Here is a 24,239-nt window from a genome sequence, read left to right on the forward strand (position 1 = left end):
CCATTGTGCTAGGGCCACAAGACTCTAAAAAAATGCCTGGCTCATTTACACTCAGGTGTACCACCAAAGAAATTTTATCAGAAGGGGCACAGGAGCTGTTAGGCAGCCTCAAGGAAGATCACAAGGAATTCTTCCACATGAGATGAAGAAATATATTGGGAAGGGCCTTGCCATCAAATAGATCTGAACCCTGAATAACACACTAGCTCATCTTTTCTAAGCTGTAGTTCGCTTACCAGCAAAACAGAACTATAATAGCACAGTATTGTGAATATTGTAAAAAATATGTATGCTAAGTTTTTAGCATTTAAGTGCCTTTCATATTTGAGATATTCAAATACTTTTTACTTTCCCTACCACCTGTGTAGGCATAGAACAGAATGGGATTCTGACTTATTCCTACAATACCAACAAAATATTTAGAAATTATTATTAACTTCTCAATGAATGTAAGACCCCTTGTTTGCCGTATCTGTTAATCTGTCCTACTAGAATGTAAGTCCCTAAAGTCAGAATCTTGCTTCTCATGTTAATAGAGTACTCTCAGTCATAAAGAATCAACTGTAAGAACGAGGTTATTACAGTATCCACTCTCCTCAACAGGTAAACATGCTGCGTCTCAGATTCTCTTCAAAGGTAAAGCATCCCACCTTTTAGAATAAAAGTTACTTCAAGGGCCAGGTGATATCCTGATGAGCATAATGTATTAATTCTCCTAAAATCTCTAAGTTCTCTTAATAAAACAGCATGTAAAAAATCAAATTATGGGTGGGGTAGGTGTTTAATGGTAACTGTTTGTTTTTATTGGCAGAGACATCAGGGTGAAATCACTAAACCTTGGAAAGCTGCCTTGGAACATGCCTGGCACCAGTGGGAATGTAGAAGTTACAAGGCAGCTATGAGGGGTGTAATGGTAAAGCTTTAATTTGCAGTGACATCTTAAACAAAGCAGTCTTAGTAAAGTAACCCTGTGAAATCAAGCCCGAACTGAAGGACAGGGGCAGGGACAGAGAACATCTCTTGGGGCAGAAGACTACTCAGATAGTTAACTGCCCTCAAAGGATGCTCTTTACCTCTTTCTACTGATTTTATACACCTCTTTCACCATTCCAACATCATCTGAAAGTTGACTATTGCTCCAAGCCAGAAGTTCTGAACAGTATTTTGGGGAGGGCTCATTTATTTTACCCACTATGTCGCTACCCCTGTTGAACATTCGGTCCACTAGAGAAAATGGACTTAGCAGCATGAAAAGCCTACAAAAGGTCCTAGTTAAAAACCATGAGACCTATCAGTAACTCACAACTGGTTAACTCATTTAATAAACTAGAGTTAATTTACCATACGACGCCTTTACGTGACTTTCATTAGCAAGCGCGTTGTCTAAAATGAAGTACTCAGATACTTTATTGTAAATATATACCATAATTGTGGGAGAACATATCCAAAGTTAGTATTAATTATCTTAGAAAAGGTGATTAATTATCTTAGAAAAGGTGATTAGGGCTTCCCTGGTGGCGCAGTGGTTGAGAGTCCGCCTGCCGATGCAGGGGACACGGGTTCGTGCCCCGGTCCGGGAAGATCCCACATGCCGCGGAGCGGCTGGGCCCGTGAGCCATGGCCGCTGAGCCTGAGCGTCCGGAGCCTGTGCTCCGCAACGGGAGAGGCCACAACAGTGAGAGGTCCACGTACCGCAAAAGCAAACAAACAAACAAAAAACTACCATTTTAAAAATTCCTCCAAAAACCTACCTATTATTCAGTGATTATCCAACTGGATTGTATTTCATCCATTCACTTATTATTTTACCATTCATTCAATTAACAAATATTTACTGAGTATCTACTCTGAGTTAGGTTGGTGCTATATATGCTGGGGACAAAATTATAAACTAGAGCTCTAAATTCCCTACACTTATGTAGTTTATGTTCTCCACTCTCATTCTGAGAAATATTTTAAAGGCAAAAAGCATATCAAATATTTTGTTTTAGTTCACACTCAAAAAAGCATTACAACTGCAGCATTAGAAAGCATCCTGTCCAGGAAGAGCTCATAATATAACAAAATTTCTAACTGAAATACTAGAGTGGTTTCTGGGCTTCATTAGAATATTTGCTGTAAATTATTGAAATGATTAAAAGAATTATAAACTAAAACTACACACACTGTTTCAGCAATAAATTTAAAAATCCAGAGGAAGTAAATGGTTTCCTAGCAAAAAATGAAGTGTCAAGAATAAACCACGGAGAAGTAGGATAAAACAGAGCAAATAGCACTAAAGGTATGAGAGTCAGATTTATCATAAAAGTCACCTGAACTAGATGATTTAATAGCTAAATTCTCTAACAAACCTTTAAAGAATTAAAAATTCCCAAAATTATTTAATATGTTTCAGTTGATTATGATGCTAATAGCTAACAAATATAGCAATAACTATATTCAGGCACTGTACTAAGCACCTCATATTAATTCACTTAATCCTCCCAACAACCCAATGAGGTATATGCTATTATCATCATTTTACAGAGTAAAATGTCACAGAAAAAGATGAAGAGTTTCCCAACTCAATTTTAAGATCTTAGGAAAGATGTTTACCCTGCCTTTCTCTCCTCCCCCCAAAAACAACAAATACTATACACCAATCTCACTTGTAATAATGATCAAAAGAATAATCTATAACTAATTAGTAATGCAGTATCAAAAAATCTACATACCTTATTGCAACTATAAACTAAAGGAAGAAAAACATATAATGTTAATAAATGCGGAAAGGCATTTCAAAAAATTCAGCATCTATTGCTAAAAAAAGTTAATAGGAAGAACTATCTAAAATATTTTCCAAAATTAACAGAAAATATCCTGAACAGCAAAATATTTAATTAAAATAATAACTGGACTAAAATGTTCACTATGTCCATTACTTTTCAACATTATTTTTAAAGTTCTAGAAGGTTTAGTAAATGTACTAGAGACTAGAAAACAGTATAAACATTGGAAAAGAACAGATAAACCAATCTTTTAATTGATAATAATGAGTGTATGCCAAGAAAATCAGAGACCTTTCCTTAAAAAACAAGAAAAAATAATTTGATATAGTCACTGAATATAACTTTCTTAAAATTACAGCTTTTCCCTATAACAGTAATAAGCACACAGGAATGGAAATGGAAAACATATTTTATAAAAAATAGTGTAAAAACTATAAGAACAAATTTAATGGAAAAGCACATGACCATATGAAGAGAACTATAAAATCTTACCAAAGGAATGAAATAAAATTTGAACAAATATAAGACATACCATGTCTTGGATTGGAATACTAATATAAAAATGACAGCTCTCTCCAAATATTAAAAAGTCAGTGAATATAAAAATTCCTGTTAGAATTCCAATAAACTTTTTTTTTAAAGAATAGGATAAAATAACCTTAAAGTTCACATGGAAGAATAAAGTTCTGAGACTAGCCAAAAACAGTATGAAAAAGAATAGTAGCAAGAAGGGCACTTGCCCCACTTGATATTAGAACATACCAAAGAACCACTGTAATTAAATTAATCTGAAATTGTCGAAGGACTACACAAAACGATAGAACGAAAAGAGAATCCAGAAATGGATACCAGCATATATGAGCTTTTAATATAAGATAAAGGTGGTATTTAAATTCAGTGAGAAAAGGAAGTTATTGGCGCAACTGGATATTCATCTATGAAGAAAATTAATTTCTATCCCACAATATATAGAATATCTAAACAACATATTTAAGAATAATTCCTAATTGTATTAGAGATTTAATTTTAAAAGTAAAATAATATAAATCTCAAAAGAAAACTTAGAAAATACAGGTGGAACTAAGGTATAAGAGAGACTTCTTAAACCAAGACAGTGTGTCCAGAAGATATCAAAGAAAAACCAGAATTACATGATATGGCAAATAAAAACTTTTTGTATAAGGTACATTAAGTCAATACATAACTGACATATTTGGAAAAAATACCAAGGACTCTTAAAATTTTATGAAAAAAATGCAAGCAACTCAATTAAAAAGATAGGTAAAGTATATGAATAGGCAAATTCACAGAAGAATACACTGAATGGCTAACAAACTCAAGAAAAGATGTTCACTTTCACTTGTAGCTCAGACTAAGCACTAGTACCAAAGCTAATAAAAATTAAAGTAACACTGAGGTGTTATACTCATCAAATTAATAAAAATCACAAAAAAAGATGATGATACCCACTGCCAGCAGGGATTCAGGGTAAAGAGTAATGTCACACTTTTTTGCACTCTTTGGGAAAACAGTATGTTATTTGCACTCTTTGGGAAAACAGTATTTCTTAAAATTAAAACTATACATGCCCTTTGACTCAGAAATCCTACTCCTGGAAATTTAATACACAGAAACAAAAACATCATAAACATAAGGATATATACATATATAGATATTTACTGCAGTATTCTGCATAATGGCAAAACAAATAAAAAAACCAGAGCCAGAGTAAAAATTAAAAGTCTATCAACAGGGTAATGATTAAAAAACATAGTACACCCTCACCATGGGCTATTATGAAATCATTAAAACAATGAACTGAAGAGATTTGTACATGGAATGTTAAACAAGAAAAACAAGATGTAGAGTCATGTATATAATATCCACTCCAATTTTGTGAAATAGCAATTAAAACTCCTAACATATGTACATAAATATGCATATAGTGATATCTATAACATATACACAGAGATCATTGGAAAAAATATGAATATATACATAACAGGTTGTTAACATGGGTACATGGGTGACTGGGGTCATGTGAACATGTGTTCTGTGTTTGGATGGTATCTTATTCAGTTCAGGCTGCTATAATAAAATATCATAGACAGGGTGGCTTATAAACAGAAATTTATTTCTCACAGTTCTGGAGGCTGGGAAGTCTAAGATCAAGGCACCAGCATTGTTGGTATCTGGTGAGAGTCTGCTTCCTGGTTCACAGACAACCATCTTTTCACTATAACGTCACAGGGAGAAAGGTCCAGGGTCTCCCTGGGGCCTCTTTTATAAGGGCACTAATCCCATTCGTGAGGGCTCAGCCCTCATGATCTAATCATCTCCCAAAGGCCCCACCTCCAAATGCCATCACATTGGGGATTAGGTTTCAATGTATGAATTTGGGGTGGGAGGGACCACAAACATTCAGTCTATAACTGGTGGTTTTGGTAGTGAGTGAAAAGGGTTTAAGGAAGAAGACAAGCCAAAAAGTAAAAAGAAACGGGAAAAAAAACTGCACCTAAAATTACTCCAGGGCTTCCCTGGTGGCGCAGTGGTTGAGAGTCTGCCTGCCGATGCAGGGGACACGGGTTCGTGCCCCGGTCCAGGAAGATGCCACATGCCGCCAAGTGGCTGGGCCCGTGAGCCATGGCCGCTCAGCCTGCGCGTCCGGAGCCTGTGCTCCGCAACGGGAGAGGCCACAACAGTGAGAGGCCCACGTACCGCAAAAAAAACCAACCAATCAACCAACCAAACAAACCAAAAAAAAAATTACTCCAGTACTTTGTTAAAATTCTATTTTTGTAAGTATATATGTGTCTTTCTGTGTATGTGTACATATATGTGTGTGTATGTATAGAGAAAGATAAATAAAAATAAAATGTGCTATTATACATAAGTATCAATTTTGTTTAACTAAAATTTACATTAAATAACTAAACTTTTTCACTTTAAATTTTGATTAAAAACCTTTCTAAAACTTGTCACATGCCCCTGCTTTCTTACACAGACCTTAACAATGACAACTTTATATTCCACTGATGATTTGGTATCAACATGGCATAATGGAAGAAAGCACATGCACATGCATTCTTTATTCAAACCTGCTTTAACACTTATTTATGGTGCTAGACAAGTCTTTTCACCCTTCTAAGCCTCAGTGTCCTCGTCTGTTAAATGGAGAGAGCCTTAGTGAAAACTAACACGGTGGACTTAATAATTCTCATTATTAACTTCAGTTATGAACTACAGTACGGAGATGTACTTGGGTAAAGGACTGAATGCTCACACACAGAAGAGGTATGCTAGCTACGCTTTTTAACCTAGTCTGTCTCTCTTTACAGCTGGTCTATTTCTCTCTGCCCTCCTTTTACATGAAGTAGTGACAGAGAACTATTTACAAATCCAAACACTGTAAGTATAAAGATAGGACAGTAGCTAATATGATTTACCACTCAGTTATATTCCAGAATCACAGAGTAAAGCACAAACAGAGCAAACTATCAGATTTTGTTTCTCCTTGCTGTCAGTGTGTCTACCTTAATAGTAATCCTCTTAATTCCCCTAATTTATCAAAAATGAGCACACAGACACTGGGTAGGAGCTTAGTCTCTACCAAGAATAGAAACACACATGAGTCTTAGTACATAAATTTTGTGACATCTTTTGCTTACGGCTGGGTTCTTAATTATATTCTCTAAACTTGCAGTTACCTCTTAGGGAGAAATCATTAGCAGGGGAGGGGGGGAAAACCCTCCCTGCAAACCAAAAGTTGGTTATCACGTGCAGAATTTAAAGATTATAAACAGTTATGCCCTTTCACATGTCATCCTCTCTGTTTTCTAAACATTACTGCAAGAACAATTTATTTGATATGAGCATCTCCCTTTTATAACTGGAATTTTATAGGAGAAAGTATTTTCTGTCAAAGTGGGGGGTGGGGACAGGGCAACAATCTGCCTCCAGACAGCCAGAGAAAGATCCTCCAGAAAAAAGTCTATATAAGGAGTAAGATTATAAGCCACAAAATCCTGAAATCCCACCAGACATTATATGGAGGGCAGTGGCAGAAAGAAAAGAGGCAGCTGAAGGTCTACAGATCTGATTACATTTTCAACACTTTCTCCATAATGATCGAGAAATTTTTTACAACTCTCATTTTACCAGGTGCAAACCAGAAATAGGAAAAATAAAACCCAGTTCTCTGTAACTTGAAGAATAGTTTGATTTGATCAATCAAAACAGCATTTATTACCTGCTTAATATATTTGATATGCAGCATCATAGGACTAATAACAAAGATCAGTAAAAATAGGATTCTTGCCTAAAGGAGCTCTCAGTTTGGGGGTGCTGAGCGGAGAGCGAATCAAACAATGAAGAACTAATTACAACACCATTACGTGCTCGGTAAATGCTAGCTATTAACTGCACAGGCAGTGGCAGGAGGACTTGAAATAAGAACACTAGTCCCTACACTGTTTAGAGCTAGTGTTTAGAGTGAATAGCAAATTAAGAAGTATGGACTTTATCCTGTATGTGATGACTCAAAGATTTCTAAGCCCAATGAGTGACAAAACTGATGTATCTTTGGTCACTCTGGCAGCAATGTGGCAGATGAATTGTACTAAAGCAGTGTGAAAAATAATAAAGTAGTAAAACATACTGGTTAAGAACATGGGCTCAGGAGCTAAACTGGGTTTAAATACAGGCTAACATGAACTAGCTATACGACCTTGGATAAGCTACTCAACTGCTTTGTGCCCCTATTTCCTCATCCGTAAATATGAATCAACAGTTCTTACCACATGGGGTGTTGTAAGAATTAGAAGAATCAATTCATGTAAAGCACTTAGAATACTTCCTGGCACAAAGGAAGTGCTCAATAAATAATACCTATTAACTGCATGAAAGAAAAACTGGAAGCAGGAAGACTAGCTAGGAGGTCAGGAAATAGTCCAGGAAAACAGAGGTGAGAACAAAGAGGGCTATGCTCACTAGCTGCCTGAGATGATGATACTACTAGAGAAACCAGGGAAAAGAAAAGGAAGAGCAGGATTAAGCCAATGTATGTAGCTCCAGACATGTTAGGGCTGAGGTTCCCACAAAACATGAAAGTATAAATGTCTAATGGTCATTGGAAACTACAGATCAGAACTCCAAAAGAGAAGTAGGAACTAGAGACATAGATTTGAGAGTTATTAATATGTGGGCATGGTGGTTATGAAAGACAGTCCTAGGGAGAAAGAATAATGCAGGATCCACAGGACCTAGGGCTCTAGGATCACAACAGAATCCACAGTAACTCCAACATAACTGAGAATTATCAGTAATATAGAGAGGAGAAAATATAGCCATATGAAATAATCCCTTCCTTCAAGTAGTTTTCAATGCCATCAGGGAAGACAAGACATGCACATTTTAAACAATTTTTATCATGATTGTTATAGGATTAACAAAAGTAATTCTAAAAAACAGAGGTATCAGCATTAGACTGGCAAGACGGAAAGGGAAATTATGCTTAAAATTGTAAAACCTAGTGGTAATATAAAAAAGGAACACGTGCATAGAGAAAAAACCTAATTCCAAGATGGAAGAAGTAAAGGGGAAAATGAAAACTATTATTTATTGAATGTCTACTACGTGTCAGTGACTGTCCTATAATCTTTCAATTACTTTACCTTATTAATTCTCATAATAATTCCTATGAGACAAACATTACCCCCATTTTACAAGAGCAGTTTGAGGCATACCAAAGTTAAGTAACTCGCCCATAGTTTTGCATCCAGTGACGGGCATACGGCAGTTTAGGACTGGAACCTGGATGGAGGGCCAAAGCCCATGGTTTCTCTACCATATTTCCACTTATTAAACTGGCAAAAGTAGGACATGTCAAAAAAGAGGGGAAAAAAAAAAAAAGAATAAAAAGTATACTCAGGGGCTCCCCTGGTGGCGCAGTGGTTGAAAATCTGCCTGCTAATGCAGGGGACACGGGTTCGAGTCCCAGTCTGGGAAGATCCCATATGCCGCGGAGCAACTAGGCCCGTGAGCTACAACTAATGAGCCTGCGCGTCTGGAGCCTGTGCTCCGCAACAAGAGGCCGCGACAGTGAGGCCCGCGCACCGTGATGAAGAGTGGCCCCCACTTGCCACAGCCAGAGAAAGCCCTTGCACAGAAATGAAGACCCAACACAGCAAAAATAAATTAATTAATTAATAAACTCCTACCCCCAACATCTAAAAAAAAAATAAAATTTAAATTTAAAAAAAAAAAAAGTATACTCAGGGACTTCCCTGGTCTCACAGTGGTTGAGAGTCCGCCTGCCGATGCAGGGGACACGGGCTCGTGCCCCAGTCTGGGAAGATCCCACATGCCGCGGAGCAGCTGGGCCCATGAGCCATGGCCTCTGGGCCTGCGCGTCCAGAGCCTGTGCTCCGCAACAGGAGAGGCCACAACAGTGAGAGGCCCGCGTACCGCAAAAAAAAAAAAAAAAAAAAAGTATACTCAAAGAAAACAGAATTAGTCTCACTTATTTCACTACCATAGAGCTACTTTTTGAGAAGGTATAAAAGGAAAACAAAACAACAACAAAAAATTTTTAAACACTAAACATAATCTTTCAATTCCAGAGGACAGGTAGGATTTACAGGTCTCATCCCTCAGGTCTCTTCCACACTGTCACCATGGATAGAATTCAAAATCACACACCTGAGCCTGTCACTCCTCCTCTCTTTATAATCTTTCAACAACTCCCTCTCACGAACACAATTAAAAAAAAAAAAACAGACCCAAAAAAGAGAAACCTGTTTAGAAAGTCTAGAAACTCCTTAACCTAGAAAGAATAACAATAAAGAGAAGAAAAGCTAACTTCTAAATTAAAGGCTCACTTATGATTCATAACCCTACGTTTCTCATTTCAAAACTGTAAAATAAATGAAATTTCAAATGCCAGTTAAACAGCAACATTGACACCTTGTGGTGAACATCCTAAAGTATCAAATGTGACAATGAGTGAAGTGTCTCCTAAGTAAATGTCTGCTTACATGAAAAATAATGCTTAATCCAGAGATGTACAAGGATTAAGAAACAAAAATTCAGTTTCCACCACACATACCGAATGTAAACTTTGAAAGAGCTGCTCTTACTTTGGCAACATTGGAATTAGTCTAAATTCCTAACTATTGGCAAAAGAATAAAACCGCAGGTCATTGTTTTCCTACAAAATGGTACAATGCATCCATCTGAAGGGGCTATAATGTCAGGGTCTTAGGTGCTCCAAAAACAGCCTTTACTTAGTCAAAATTTCCTATTTTTTGAGTGACATTTACACATAAAAGGTTGAAGGTAGAGATGCATACTAGTGGCACGAAAACACAGGAAGAGTTATTAACAGGAGACCTGGGTTCTAATCCTGCCTCCAAACAGCACTGAGAATTTTGTGGAGTAAGTAATATTAAAGAATTCAGACTCTGTGTGTTTTCACATAAAATTACAGATCAAGAAGTAACAATTTAGGACTTCCCTGGTGGTACAGTGGTTAAGAATCTGCCTGACAATGCAGGGGACACGGGTTCGAGCCCTGGTCCAGGAAGATCCCACATGCCGCAGAGCAACTAAGCCCATGTGCCACAACTACTGAGCCTGCGCTCTAGAGCCCGCGAGCTACAACTACTGAGCCCGTGTGCTACAACTACTGAAGCCCGTGCACCTAGAGCCCGTGCTCCACAACAAGAGAAGCCACCACAATGAGAAGCCCGCACACCACAACAAAGAGTAGCCCCCACTCGCCGCAACTAGAGAAAGCCCACGCGCAGCACTGAAGACCCAACGAGGGAAGGAGAGAGGGAGGGAGGGAGGGAGGAGTAACAATTTAAAAAAAAAACAAGAGGACTTCCCTGGTGGCACAGTGGTTAAGAATCCACCTGCCAGACTTCCCTGGTGGCGCAGTGGTTGAGAGTCCGCCTGCCGATGCAGGGGACGTAGGTTCATGCCCCGGTCTGGGAAGATCCCACATGCCGCGGAGCGGCTGCACCCGTGAGCCATGGCCACTGAGCCTGCCCATCCGGAGCCAGTGCTCCGCAATGGGAGAGGCCACAGCAGTGAGAGGCCTGCGTACCGGAAAAAAAAAAAAAAAAAGAAGCCGCCTGCCAATGCAGGGGACATGGGTTCGAGCCCTAGTCCGGAAAGATCCCACATGCCACAGAGCAACTAAGCCCGTGTGCCACAACTACTGAGCCTGCGCTCTAGAGCCCACAAGCCACAACTACTTAAGCCCGCGCACCTAGAGCCTGTGCTCCTCAACAAGATAAGCTACCGCAATGAGAAGCCCACGCACCACAACAAAGAGTAGCCCCTGCCTGCCGCAACTAGAGAAAGCTTGCACGCAGCAACGAAGACCCAACACAGACAAAAATAAAAATATAGATATATATAAATCAATAAATTTATGAAAAAATAAAATAAATTAAATTTAAAAAACAAGAAATCATCAGGAAAGGAAAAGGTATATTTTTAAAAATTACTGCATCCAGGAACAATGTTGCCTGAGTTAAGGACGGGAAACTATAAACAAAATTGATCGGCACAAAATTAAGTTTCTCGGCAATCACTTTATATATATCATGGTAAAAACTGTGGGAAAAGAAAAACTTTTGCTTGAGCAGATACATGACGGTTACTCTGAACTGCCTGAATCACCAGAGAAAGTTCCATTTTACTCATTAACTTTGACAAGTACAATTTAAAGTTTCTAGCTCTAGAGCAACTCTCTGAGTTCAGGTAATTTACTTGAAAAATAGACACTTGGTCTGGTTCAGAAAAAGTATATCTGTGTTACCAGCTATAAATGATTTACACGATGGCGATGAGCAGGCCACTGTTAATAAGGCAATTCAAACGGCTAACACACCTGAGGAATCTAGAAGGCACGCTAGAAGTGAAACCCCCAAGAGACATTTCATTGCAAAACCAGTGTTAAATAATTAAGCCACTACCAAACTAACTTGATGATTTTGCATTTATGGAGGGTTCCACGATTTTCAGAAATTTTCTCCATCATTATGCTATGTGCCCCTAACAACCACCAGTCTAGGAAGGTAAGTGAGAGTGTGAAAAGGGTTTGCAAAATTTGCTTGTCAGAAAACCTTCATACCCATCTCCAATCTGGCTCTACTTGCTATGCACCCCCTAAGATAAGTACATCATTTAATGCTCCTTGGCCTCAGCTTCTACATGAAAGACAAAAGCTGATCCCTGATTTGTGAACACAAAAAACTTCTAGGAGAATAAGATAACTGATGTGAAAATGCTTATAAATTAAACAAATCTGAAACATCACTGCTTCCACATTTTGGAACAATTAGAGAGGTTAAATGAATTAGGATAAATCAAGGATAATTAAAGTCAGAGTCAGGTCAATCAAAGCATTCTCCATTATATCAAGTTGATTCCCAAGATCCTACAGTCTTTCTTCAGCTCCTATTCTGTATCACTGCAGTACAGAGCCTTCAATACTCCTTAAATCTCTAATCTCTCGGATTCTATGATGCTACCTTTCCTAACTCCTCCTCTTCTCACTGACTCTGTATTCCCTTTTCTTTTTTCTTTCTTTTTTTTTTTTTTTTGCAGTACACGGGCCTCTCACTGTTGTGGCCTCTCCCGTTGCGGAGCACAGGCTCCGGATGCGCAGACTCAGTGGCCATGGCTCACGGGCCCAGCCACTCCGCGGCATGTGGGATCTTCCCGGACTGGGGCACGAACCCGTGTCCCCTGCATCGGCAGGCGGACTCTCAATCACTGCGCCACCAGGGAAGCCCCCCTTTTCTTTTAATTCCACTGATTTCTCTAAGGAGATCACACAATCTCATACTTGGAAAATATCTTTAAAAATTATATTATCTATACTCTCATTTTACTGAGCAAAACAGGCCAAGAAATATTAGTCTCTTCCTCACATTTCAAACTATTTCTGTACATTCCTCTTTTCAATACTTATAACTCAATGTAGTCCCAAACTGAATAGGCTCAAAAATAAGAGTTATAAAATAGACACCTCCTGCTTTCTATCTCCACCATCCAATTACTAAATTCTGTCCATTCTGGCACATATCCTAAGAAGTCAAAGTGAAAGTACCTCTCAGGTAAGAGTCAAAAGTCATCAAATGTGTGTGGTTACTTTAGTTGAAATCATTGTCTCTTTAGAGCATTTTACATAGTCCATGTCAGCAAACTCTCTACCATTATGTACAGTAAGATTCAAGATTTGCAAAGGAAAAGCCCATTTCATAATGTTTAAAAAATAAACAATCATCCAGTTGGATAAGAGTCCAATCATCCTTCTGGACTCTTCCTCTAGTAGATATATAGAGAATGTCTAATGGTCTGGAATTTATGATGTGTTATGTAAACACTAGGAAATACTGCCAAAATCGAATTTCAATGAATCATCTGTCTGAGTAGGGTGAACACACGTTGAGTGTCACTCTTAACTTTATTTTAAATTGCATTTATTTTGGTAGCCTGCCTCCTGGGGAAATGTCCTTGATGATCTACCACATTGAAAATTAAAACCAAATTTAAAAATCTTTCCAAATTAAGCCCAGACATTATGAAAATATAGAGCTGAGGCAGTTAAACCTCTAAGCACATGAGATTCACGCAGAGCTCCTTTGCCTTGCCAAATATGATTCTTTTAGGATGAACAGCAGATCAAAACTCTAAGCTATGTCTGGGGCTACTGAAGGGGTTTTCTAGTAATGCCACAGTTGTTAAAGTTTTGATAAGTCTAAATTTTGTACCTCTGGTTGCTGCTCTTTATTGTGCAGAAGACCGGAAACAGCTCATGTCCCTGTTTTAAGATCACTGGCTTCCAATCACTCTCTCCCACTGTCCAGAGGAAAAAAATGGCTTTCCAAAGGCTTTGTAAAAGAGATAAATCACTGTAGCTACAAAACTTATGAAGCTCTCACTAAAAAATGCTAAGTCTGAGTAACAGCTTCTAAAGATTCCATACATTTCCTCACATCGAAATGTCACAAACTCAGAATGAGGAAGATTCTTGACAAAATGCAAGAGGACTCTAAGAAGTTTCTTACCGCAGCAAAGAGAAGACATCATAAGAATTGCGAACACAGTTCTGATCCACCTGAAGAAGAATACTCTTCTGAGCATCTGAATAACCCTAAAAGACATTAATTAACAAATTAATCAAAGTAAAACAAAATATGTGTCCAAATTAATCGTGATGTTTGTATTTTTAAAATTATGATTCAATAACAACTCAGTAAATTCAAATCATTAAGAAATTAGAAAAAAGTTAAGAAACACTTTTATATAATTGAAGTTTAACCTTACAGGCAAGTGAATTTAAAATAAATTTCTTCTAACATTTTCCCACAGAAACAATGTTTCACATTATAACTTTTGGTGATCTTCCCAGTGAAACCCCAGAAGTCTTTTTAACATATTATGTGGCTGAAGAAGAGTATTAACAATAATATTTCAAGTATGCCTAGCCATCATATGTAATGTTTTTATGGAGGAAAAGGCATTCCAAGTTTTAATTAGGAATACCAGAAACAAGTATTTCCACTCAGTGGTGTAAAGGTGGTGGCAGCAAGGATGGTTTCTAGAGAGAACACAGCACAATTCCATAGGAAGAGCAGAACAGCTATCTGGCATTTCAGAAAGGCAAAGTAAATAGTAGTTAAGAAAGAAGGACTCTGGACCCAGACCACCTGGATTACAGCTTAAGCCCTTAATACATCAGCTCTGTAATCTGGAACAAGGCACCTAACTTCTTTTAGTTTAACTTTGGTTTCTTCATCTATAACATGGAGATGGTAATATTATCTACCTCACAAATTGTTGTGGGAATTAAAAGAGCTGATATTTGTAAAGTCAAAGGTATGTGATAAGCACTGTATAAATGTTTGCTATAATGCTAGTATAAGAATTTTCTAAAAGTTACATTGCTGCACACATTAAAAGGTTATTTGGAGAATATTATAAACAACTTTGTGCCAACAAATTTAACAACTTAGATGAATCTTTGAAAAAATACAACATGACAAAACTGATTAACAATAAAACAACAATATCTATGACCCAGCAATCCCACTACTGGGCCTATACCCTGAGAAAACCATAGTTCAAAAAGAGTCATGTACCAAAATGTGCATTGCAGCTCTATTTACAATAGCCAGGAGATGGAAACAACCTAAGTGTCCATCATCAGATGAATGGATAAAGAAGATGTGGCACATATATACAATGGAATATTACTCAGCCATAAAAAGAAACGAAATTGAGTTATTTATAGTGAGGTGGATGGACCTAGAGTCTGTCATACAGAGTGAAGTAAGTCAGAAAGAGAAAGACAAATACCGTATGCTAACACATATATATGGAATCTAAGAAAAAAAAAATGTCATGAAGAACCTAGGGGCAAGACAGGAATAAAGACACAGACCTACTAGAGAATGGGCTTGAGGATATGGGGATGGGAAGGGTAAGCTGTGACAAAGCGAGAGAGTGGCATGGACATATATACACTACCAAACGTAAAATAGATAGCTAGTGGGAAGCAGCTGCATAGCACAGGGAGATCAGCTCTGTGCTTTGTGACCACCTAGAGAGGTGGGATAGGAAGGGTGGGAGGGAGGGAGATGCAAGAGGGAAGAGATATGGGAACATATGTATATGTATAACTGATTCACTTTGTTATAAAGCAGAAACTAACACACCATTGTAAAGCAATTATACTCCAATAAAGATGTAAAAAAAAAAACCACAACAATATCTGAATAACTCTATTTTTTAAGTGAATAAGTAACTGAAAATCTTTCCACAAAAAAAGTCTAGGTCCAGATGGGTTCACTGAATTATATCAAACATTTAAGAAATATCATCAATTTAACACAAACTCCTTCATAAAACAGAGGGTAAGGGAACAATTTCCAATTCATAAGACCAGCATTACTGATACCAAAACTTATCACACACACACACACACACACACACACACACACACACAAACACAAACACAATTATAGACCAATATCCCTCACGAATATAGACACAAAAATCCTTAGGAAAATATTAGCAAGTAGGACCAGCAATACGTTATAAGGACAAAATAGTAATGCATCGTTATTGACTGAATTTATTCTAGGAATGTAAGGTGGGTTTAGCATTTAATATCAACCAATTAGCAAATAAATGAAGCAATCATTATAAGCCTATCTTGATGGGCACACAATTATAAAGATGTAACTTGTGATGACAACAACATAAAAATGGGGGAACAGAGCTATACAGAAGAAAAGTTTTGTATAATATTAAAACTAAGTTGGTATTAATTTGAACTACACTGTTATAAATTAAGATGTTAATTGTAATTCTTGGGGCAACCACTAAGAAAATAACTAAAAGATATATAGTAAAAGAAATGAGAAAGGAATCAAAATGTTAGAAATAACTAACACAAAAGAAGGTAGTAACAGAGGAATTGAGGAACAAAAAAGATGTAAGAAAACAAATCGAAAAGTGGCAGAAGTCCTTCCATCTGTAATTACATTAAGTGTAAATGAATTAAACACTACAATTAAAAGGCAGAGATTGGAAGAATAGATTTTCTTTTTAATGACCCACTATATACTGTCTACAAGAGACAAATAGGTTGAAAATGGAAGGACAGAAACACAAATAGGTTGAAACACAATAGGTTGAAAATGGAAGGACGGAAAGATATTCCATGTAAGCAGTAACCAAAAGAAAGCTGGAATGGGTATACTAATATCAGACAAATAGACGTTAAGACAAAAAAAATTGTTAGAAGAGACAAAAAGGGATATTATATAATATTTAAAAGGTCAAGAAGATATAAATGATTATAAACATATATGTACCTAGCAACATATAACAAAACATATGAAGCCAAAACTGCAAAAACTAAAATGGGAAATAGCTGAAGTCAACATCCCACTTTTAACAATGTGTAGCACAACCATAAGAAAGATAAACAATGAAACAGAAGACATGAAAAGTACTATAAATCAACTAGACCTAACAGATGCATACAGAATGCTCCACCCAACAACAACCATATACATATTCTTCTCAAGTGCACATGGAACATTCTCCAGGATAGACCATATGTTCAGCCACAAAACAAATCTCAATACATTTCTAAAAACTGAAATCATACAAAGTATCTTTTCTGATCACAATGGAATGAAACTAAAAATCAATAACAGAAGGAAACTTGGAAAATTCACAAACTACAAAGTAAATAACATACTCTTAAACAACCAGTGGGTCAAAGAACAAATCATAAGGTAAATTATTAAATACTTTGAGTAGAATAAAAATGAAAATACAACATATCAAAACATATGGGATACAGTGAAAAAGTGCTCAGAGGGAAAAGTACAGCTGTAAACATTTACATTTAAAAAAAGAAAGAGTTCAAATCAATTAATCTTCCACCTTAAGGAAATAGAAGATGAAGAACTAAACCCAAAGCAAAAAGGAAGTAAATAATAAAGATTAGGGCAGAGATCCATGAAATAGAGAATATAGAACAATACAGAAAAATCAAAAAAAACCAAGTTAGTCCTTTGAAAAGAGCAATAAAATTGAAAAACATTAAGCTAGAGTGAACAAGACAAAAGAGAATACTCAAATCACTAAAATCAGGAATGAAAGTGAGAACATTATCACCAATCTTATAGAAATAAGAAGTATTATAGAAGAATACTATGAACAATTGTATGCAAACAAATCAGATAACCTTGATAAAGTGGAAATTCCTAGGAACGCAGAAACTCCAAAAAATGACTCAAGAAGAAACAGAAAGTCTGAACAGATCTACAAGTTGTAAAAGAGTTTAGCTAAGCTACTCCATGGTACTGCTGCCCTGGCCTCCATTTTGTTTGGCCAAGCAGCCTGCAGGGACCTTAAACTAACACTAGACCCCCTTTCAGGGAAGTGCATGCCCTAGATAGCAGGATGCAGAGTCACAAGCAAATGTAGCTTCTGCAATGACTTATGATCAAAGTCTCCCCTGCTTCCCAGCACCTGTATACTTGACACACCCCATAGATAAAAATCTCCATGGAACTTACCAAAACCCTGCTCTTTTGGCTTGAACTGACCAATCCAGCCCTAGCCCAGGAACCCCAAAGCACTCTACCCACAGACTCTAAATAAAGACATGTGTCCCAGGTCCTGCATCTCTCTGTCTGCACTTGGCCTTGAGCTCCCCATATATAACTTTACAGTCAGTTCTCTGTATCCATGGTTCTGGTATGCATGATTCTGCGTCCATGAATTCAACCAACTGTGGACTGTACAGTGCTGTAGTTTGTATTTATTGAAAAAAAAAATCCAATATAAGTAGACCTGCCCAGTTCAAACACATGTTCTTCAAAGGTCAACTGTACTAGCAAAGCTAATCCAGCAGCATACTAAAAGGCTTATACAATCTCGTCCAGCAATTCTACTTCTGGCTACATACCCAAAAGAACTGAAATCAAAGACTCAAAGAGATATTTGTACCTCCACGTTCATAGCAGCATTATTCACAGTAGTTGAGGGTTAGAAGCAACCTGAGTATTCATCAACAGATGAACAGAAAAACAAAATGCTGTATTTTCATACAATGGAATATAGTTAGCCTTAAAAAGGAAAGAATTCTGCTATAACATGCATGACCCTTGAGGACATTATGTTAAGTAAAATAAGCCAGTGACAAAAGGACAAATATTGTAAAATTCCAGTTACATAAGGTACCAAGAGTAGTCAAATTCATAGAAACAGAAAGTAAAAGGGTGCGTGCCAGGGGCTTGGGAAAGGAGGAGATGGGGAGTTACCGCTTAATAGGTAGAGAGTTTCGGTTTTATAAGATGAAAAGAGCTCTGGAGATGGCTAGTGATGACAGTTGCACAACAAGGTGCATGTCCTTAATGCCACCACACTGTACACTTAAAATGGTTAAGATGGTGAATTTTATATTATATATATCTTACCACAATTAAAAATAATTTTTTAGAAAAGATTTATACACCAGGAACAAGTGGGATTTATCCAAGGTACGTGAGGGTGGTTTGATAAATGAAAATCCACACAACATACCAAGTTGGAGGACTCATATTTCCCAATTCAATACTTACCACAAAGCAGCAGTAATCAAAAGAGTGTGGTATTGGCATAAGTACAGACATATAGATCAATGGAATAGAACCGAGAATACTAAATAAACTCATATGTCTATGGTCAACTGATTTTAGACAAAGGTGCCAGGACTGAGAAAGAATAGTCTTTTCAACAAACGATGCTGAAACAACTGGATGGCCACATGCAAAGAATAAAGTTGGACCCATCCCTAACACCATATACAAAAATTACAATTAGGATCAAAGACCTAATTGTGAGAGTTAAAACCATTAGAAGAAAGCACAAGGGTACATCTGTATAACCTTCAATTTGCCAATGGTTCTTAGATATGATGCCACAAGTATGAGCAACAAAAGAAATAACATAAACTGGACTTCATCAAAATTAAACTTTTGTGTATCAAAGGACACTATAAAGAAAGTGAAAAAACAACCCACAAAATGGGAGAAAATATATGCAAATCATGTATCTGATAAAGGTCTAATATTCAGAATATATAAAGAACTCTGACAACCCAACAACAAGAAAGACAAACAACCCAATTAAAAAATGGGCAGAGGATTTAAAGAGACACTTCTCCAAAAAAGATATACAAATAGCCAATAAGCACATGAAAAGATGCTCAACATCATTAGTCATTAGGGAAATGCAAATCAAAATCACAATGAGATACCACTTCATACCCACTAGGAAAAGTAAAAATATAAAGAAACAAAATTCAAAGAAAGCAAAACAAAAAACAGCACATAGTTGTTGGTTAAGGATGTGGAGAAATTAAGAACCCTAGTATATTGCTGTCGGGAACATAAAGTGATCAGCAGCTGTGGGAAGAAGTTTGGCAATTCCTCAAAAAGTTAAACATAGAATTACTACATCATCTAGCAATTCCACTCCAAGGTATATAACCAAAAGAACTGAAAACAAATACTTGTACATAAATGTTCACAGCAGCACTATTCACAATAGCCAAAAGGTAGAAACAATTCAAACATCAAACAGTGGATGAATGGATAAACAAAATGTGGTACAGAGTATTCATACAAAGCGATATCATTCAGCCATAAAAAGGAAGGAAGTATTGATACATGCTACATACGGATGCACCTCAGAAACTCAAGCTAAGTGAAAGCAGCCAGACATAAAAGATTACATATTGTATGATTCCATTTACGTAAAATACTCAGAATAGGCAAATCCACAGAGAGAAAAGCAGGCTGGTGTTTGCTGGGGGTTGGGGAGCACAAAATGAAGAGTGAATGCTTAATGGGCATTTTCTTTTGGGGTGATGAAAATGTCATGCACCTTAATGGAGGTAGTGTTCGCACAGCATTTGTGAACATACCCAGTGCCACTGAACTGCACACTTTCAAATGCTTAGGGAATTCCCTGGTGGTCCAGTGGTTAGGACTCAGCGCTTTCACTGCTGGGGCCCGGGTTCGATCCCTGGTCGGGGAACTAAGATCCCGCAAACCGTGCAGCACAGCCAAAAAAAACCAAAACAAAACAAACAAAAAAAGCTTAATTTTATGTTATGTGGATTTCATCTCAATTAAAAAAAAAGAGAGAGAGAGCTGGCTATGAAATAATCTACATATCATGAGAACAGCTGAAAAGAAAGGACAGAGACAGGAGATAATCCTGTAAATGAGCTACAAAACCCAAAAAGACACTAGAAGTAAATTTAAGATTCTCAGGAGAAATGATTTAATGACATTCCACTTAGTTATACTTATTTTATGCAAAAATCTGCCAAACATTTCTTCTATTAAAAACTTATCCACACTCACTAACATACAACTAACATATAACTAAAAGCAACACATTACAGAGACGATTCTGGGTCTTAACCCACTCTGCCTGTCATGGAAGTGAAGAAAATCATTTAACCCCTCTAAGCCTCAGTTTCTTTAACTATAAAATGAGATGAGGGCTTCCCTGGTGGCGTAGTGGTTGAGAGTCTGCCTGCTAATGCAGGGGACACGGGTTCGTGCCCTGGTCCAGGAAGATCCCACATGCCGCGGAGCGGCTAGGCCCGTGAGCCATGGCTGCTGAGCCTGCGCGTCTGAAGCCTGTGCTCCACAACGGGAGAGGCCGCAACAATGAGAGGCCCGCGTACCGCAAAAAAAAAAAAAAAAAGAGATGAGACTACTACTAATGTAAACAATAGTAAACAATAATAGCCAAACACAAAAGTAACATGTATGAGCATTCCCAGTATGCCAGGCAGTGTTGTTTTCCATGTTAAATTAACGTTTCAGTGTTAATGTTAAGGGTTAACATGTTTACTACTCACACAACCCTGTGAAACAGGTACTATTATTATCCCCACTTTAAAGGTAAGGAAACTGAGACATGGAGAGGATTAAGTAGAAGAGCCATGCAGTCTGGCTCCACAGCTCATGTTCTTAATGACCATGCTACACTTGATCTCTAAGACCTTTTTCAGGTCTAAAATTCTGGGTCCATGTACATTTAAGGCAACTCAAGGACATTATTAAACCCTTCTGCTTCAGCCACCACTTAGCAATTAACATTCTTGAAATATGCTAAGAGCTTTGCTCTGAATGACATCTAACTTCACCAGATGTGCGATCCCGGCAGACCTCTGATGAAGGATCATAATGGAAAGAAATGGCTCATTTGTATCTGGTTATCTGTGTGAGATACTGCCAAGTGCCAAAGAGCCCAGAGGAGATTTACATGTCACTCAAAATTCTTCTGAAGCCAGGCCTAACAATTCTTTTTCAAGGAAGGGAACAGAATAGGCACTAGTCTGGGTGAGTGCCTATTAAACCATTCAAGGAAACAGGTAATTTCACATATTCCAATGAGCAGGAGTAATTCCAGGCAGATGATCAGGTGTGTTTCTAGATCAGTGGTCAACAAACTTTCTCAGTCAACGGCCAGACTGTAAATATTTTAGGCTTTGCAAGCCACATCATCTCCATCGCACATTCTTCTTTGTTTTCACCTTCAAATTGTTTACAAATGTAAAAATCGTTCTTCGCTCCCAGGCCATATAAAAACATGTGGGGACTGCAATTTGATTATCCCTGTACTAGATCGCTGAATGAGTCTCCTTTTAAAACATGTTACTGTACATTTTGAGAGTTTTCAGCTGCTACAACAATCATAAGACTATCCTTTATTAAAACTATAAAAGTTCTACTAAAATAATCCACTTGACAAGATAACTGTTAATGAAGCGAACAACATTATACATATATACTTATTCATTTCAGTGTTTACTGAACATCTTATACATACAGGGTGTCAGGCAATTGCTATCATCGTTATAAAGGTATACAACCCAATATACTACAAAGTATATAACCCAGTTAAGGTTCCAAGTGAAGTAAAAACTGCAAAGGTGCCATAAGAAAGGTTAAAATGAAAAGCTACAGGAGTTCCAACACGGTAAAGATTCCATCTAGTAGAAGCAGGGACATCAAAGGCTGCAGCAGGGGTAGCAATATTTGGGACAGATTAAGAAGCATAGAAGGCTGAATGGCAGTGAAGGAAAGTCCCACACAGACTGAACACCTTTAGCCAAAGCATGACAGTAGGAAAACATAAGCTGTATCCAGAGAAGATTAAATAGTGGTCCAATTTGTTCAGCTCCAATGATGTCAAAATTACTTGGAAACCTGGAGGGGGAAATAGTGGGAGATATAGTTATATAACTAAGTTGAGAGGGCCAGAGCACAGAAAGCTTCAAATGTCATCTAAAAAGGGAGACAACCTACATGCTTATTGGACTCATGAAAGGTTTCTAACAGTGTAGGACAATGATCAGAGCTGCGTTTAATGGAGGTTACTTTGGTAATGACAAATATGACAAATTAGGGGAAGCAGAATGTCCAGACAACCGTTAGGAGGCTATTCTAAAAATCCACACATACTAGAGGTAATGAGAGCTCAAACTCTGAAGAAAAAAAGAGAGAGATAGATAAAAGAAGTAAAGATAAAAGCAGAGATATAACCAAAAGTACTATACCACTGACTGAATTTAGGTTGATGGAGAAAAGGAAATTAGATCAGAGATTCGGACACATCTAGCAGACAAGAAGTTATTCCATACAACCTTTAAGCAAAGGAATAAAAAAAAGGAAAGTATGCTTTAGGAAGATTAATCAGGCAGTGGTGAATAAGACAACGTGGATACAAAGAAACCAGAGCCACAGGCCTGCCAGAAAACCTACTGCAGTGATCCAGCCTTACAGGGTGCCAGGCTGAGCTTGGATCACGGCAATGGATATGGAAAAGTAGCCATATATATGAGTGATTTCAAAGGACTCACAAGAGTCTAGCAGCTGAATGAATCGAGTGGATAAAAGAAATCAATCAAAACTAACTGCAAAATTTGAGGCCTGGATAAATGGAAAAATAGTTAATAAAAATGTAAAAAACTGGAAGGGAAAGCAAACCTGGAGAGAAAAATGAAGAGATTCATATATATATATCAGGGGGCTTCCCTGCTGGTGCAGTGGTTAAGAATCCGCCTGCCAATGCATGGGACACAGGTTCGAGCCCTGGTCCGGGAAGATCCCACATGCCGCGGAGCAACTAAGCCCGTGCACCACAACTACTGAGCCTGTGCTCTACAGCCCACGAGCCACAAATACTGAAGCCCATGTGCCTAGGGCCTGTACTCCACAACAACAGAAGCCACCGCAATGAGAAGCCCGCACACCGCAACGAAGAGTAGCCCCCACTCAGTAACGAAGACCCAATGCAGCCAAAAATAAATAAATTTATTTTTTAAAAAGTATAATAATTTGCAAATGGCAGATGTCTATGCAGAAGTGGTCAGAAACTATTTAAACATAGATGAACTAGAATTTTGAATAAAGAGCTATACAACTGATGACAAACAAGTAGTATATGTCAGAATTTTAAATGATCTACTACAGCAACATTCATTCACTCAGTCAACAAATATCTACTGAATTATTACTACATGCCAGGCACAGTGCTAAGTATTACAGATAATTCAGTGGCAAAGACAGACGCTGTCTCTGCCCTTACACAGTGTACAGTCTAGTAAGAAAGAGAGATGAGCAAATGGGTAATCAGAATATAACTGGTTAAGGATAGTGACAAGAAAAATGAAAGGCAAGGTGCTATGAGAACAGATAGAGGGGTATCCAAACTGGATTTAGGGGGTATGTCACAGAAAATGTTCAATGGAAAGGAGATCTAAGCTCTAAAACTGAGATGCATAAATTTTAGCTTAAAGTGTTATGGGTTGGGTGCTTCAAAATCAGGAATCAAATCACAATAAGACCTCACAAGTTATTAATT

General features: G+C 37.6%; 1 protein-coding gene across 3 annotated transcripts in view; it reads right to left on the bottom strand.

Moving 5' to 3' along the window:
* The window catches only part of UVRAG (UV radiation resistance associated), a 318,149-nt gene that overhangs the window by 216,591 nt on the left and 77,319 nt on the right, over positions 1 to 24,239 (bottom strand). For all 3 annotated transcript variants that reach the window (XM_082844787.1, XM_082844786.1, XM_082844788.1), the window contains exon 6: positions 13,853 to 13,938. In XM_082844787.1, the coding sequence (XP_082700913.1) occupies positions 13,853 to 13,938 (86 nt within the window). The remainder of the gene's footprint in view (positions 1 to 13,852; positions 13,939 to 24,239) is intronic.

This window comes from Leucopleurus acutus (genome assembly GCF_964270905.1).
Source record: "Leucopleurus acutus genome assembly, chromosome: 8".
Lineage (NCBI taxonomy): Eukaryota > Metazoa > Chordata > Mammalia > Artiodactyla > Delphinidae > Leucopleurus > Leucopleurus acutus.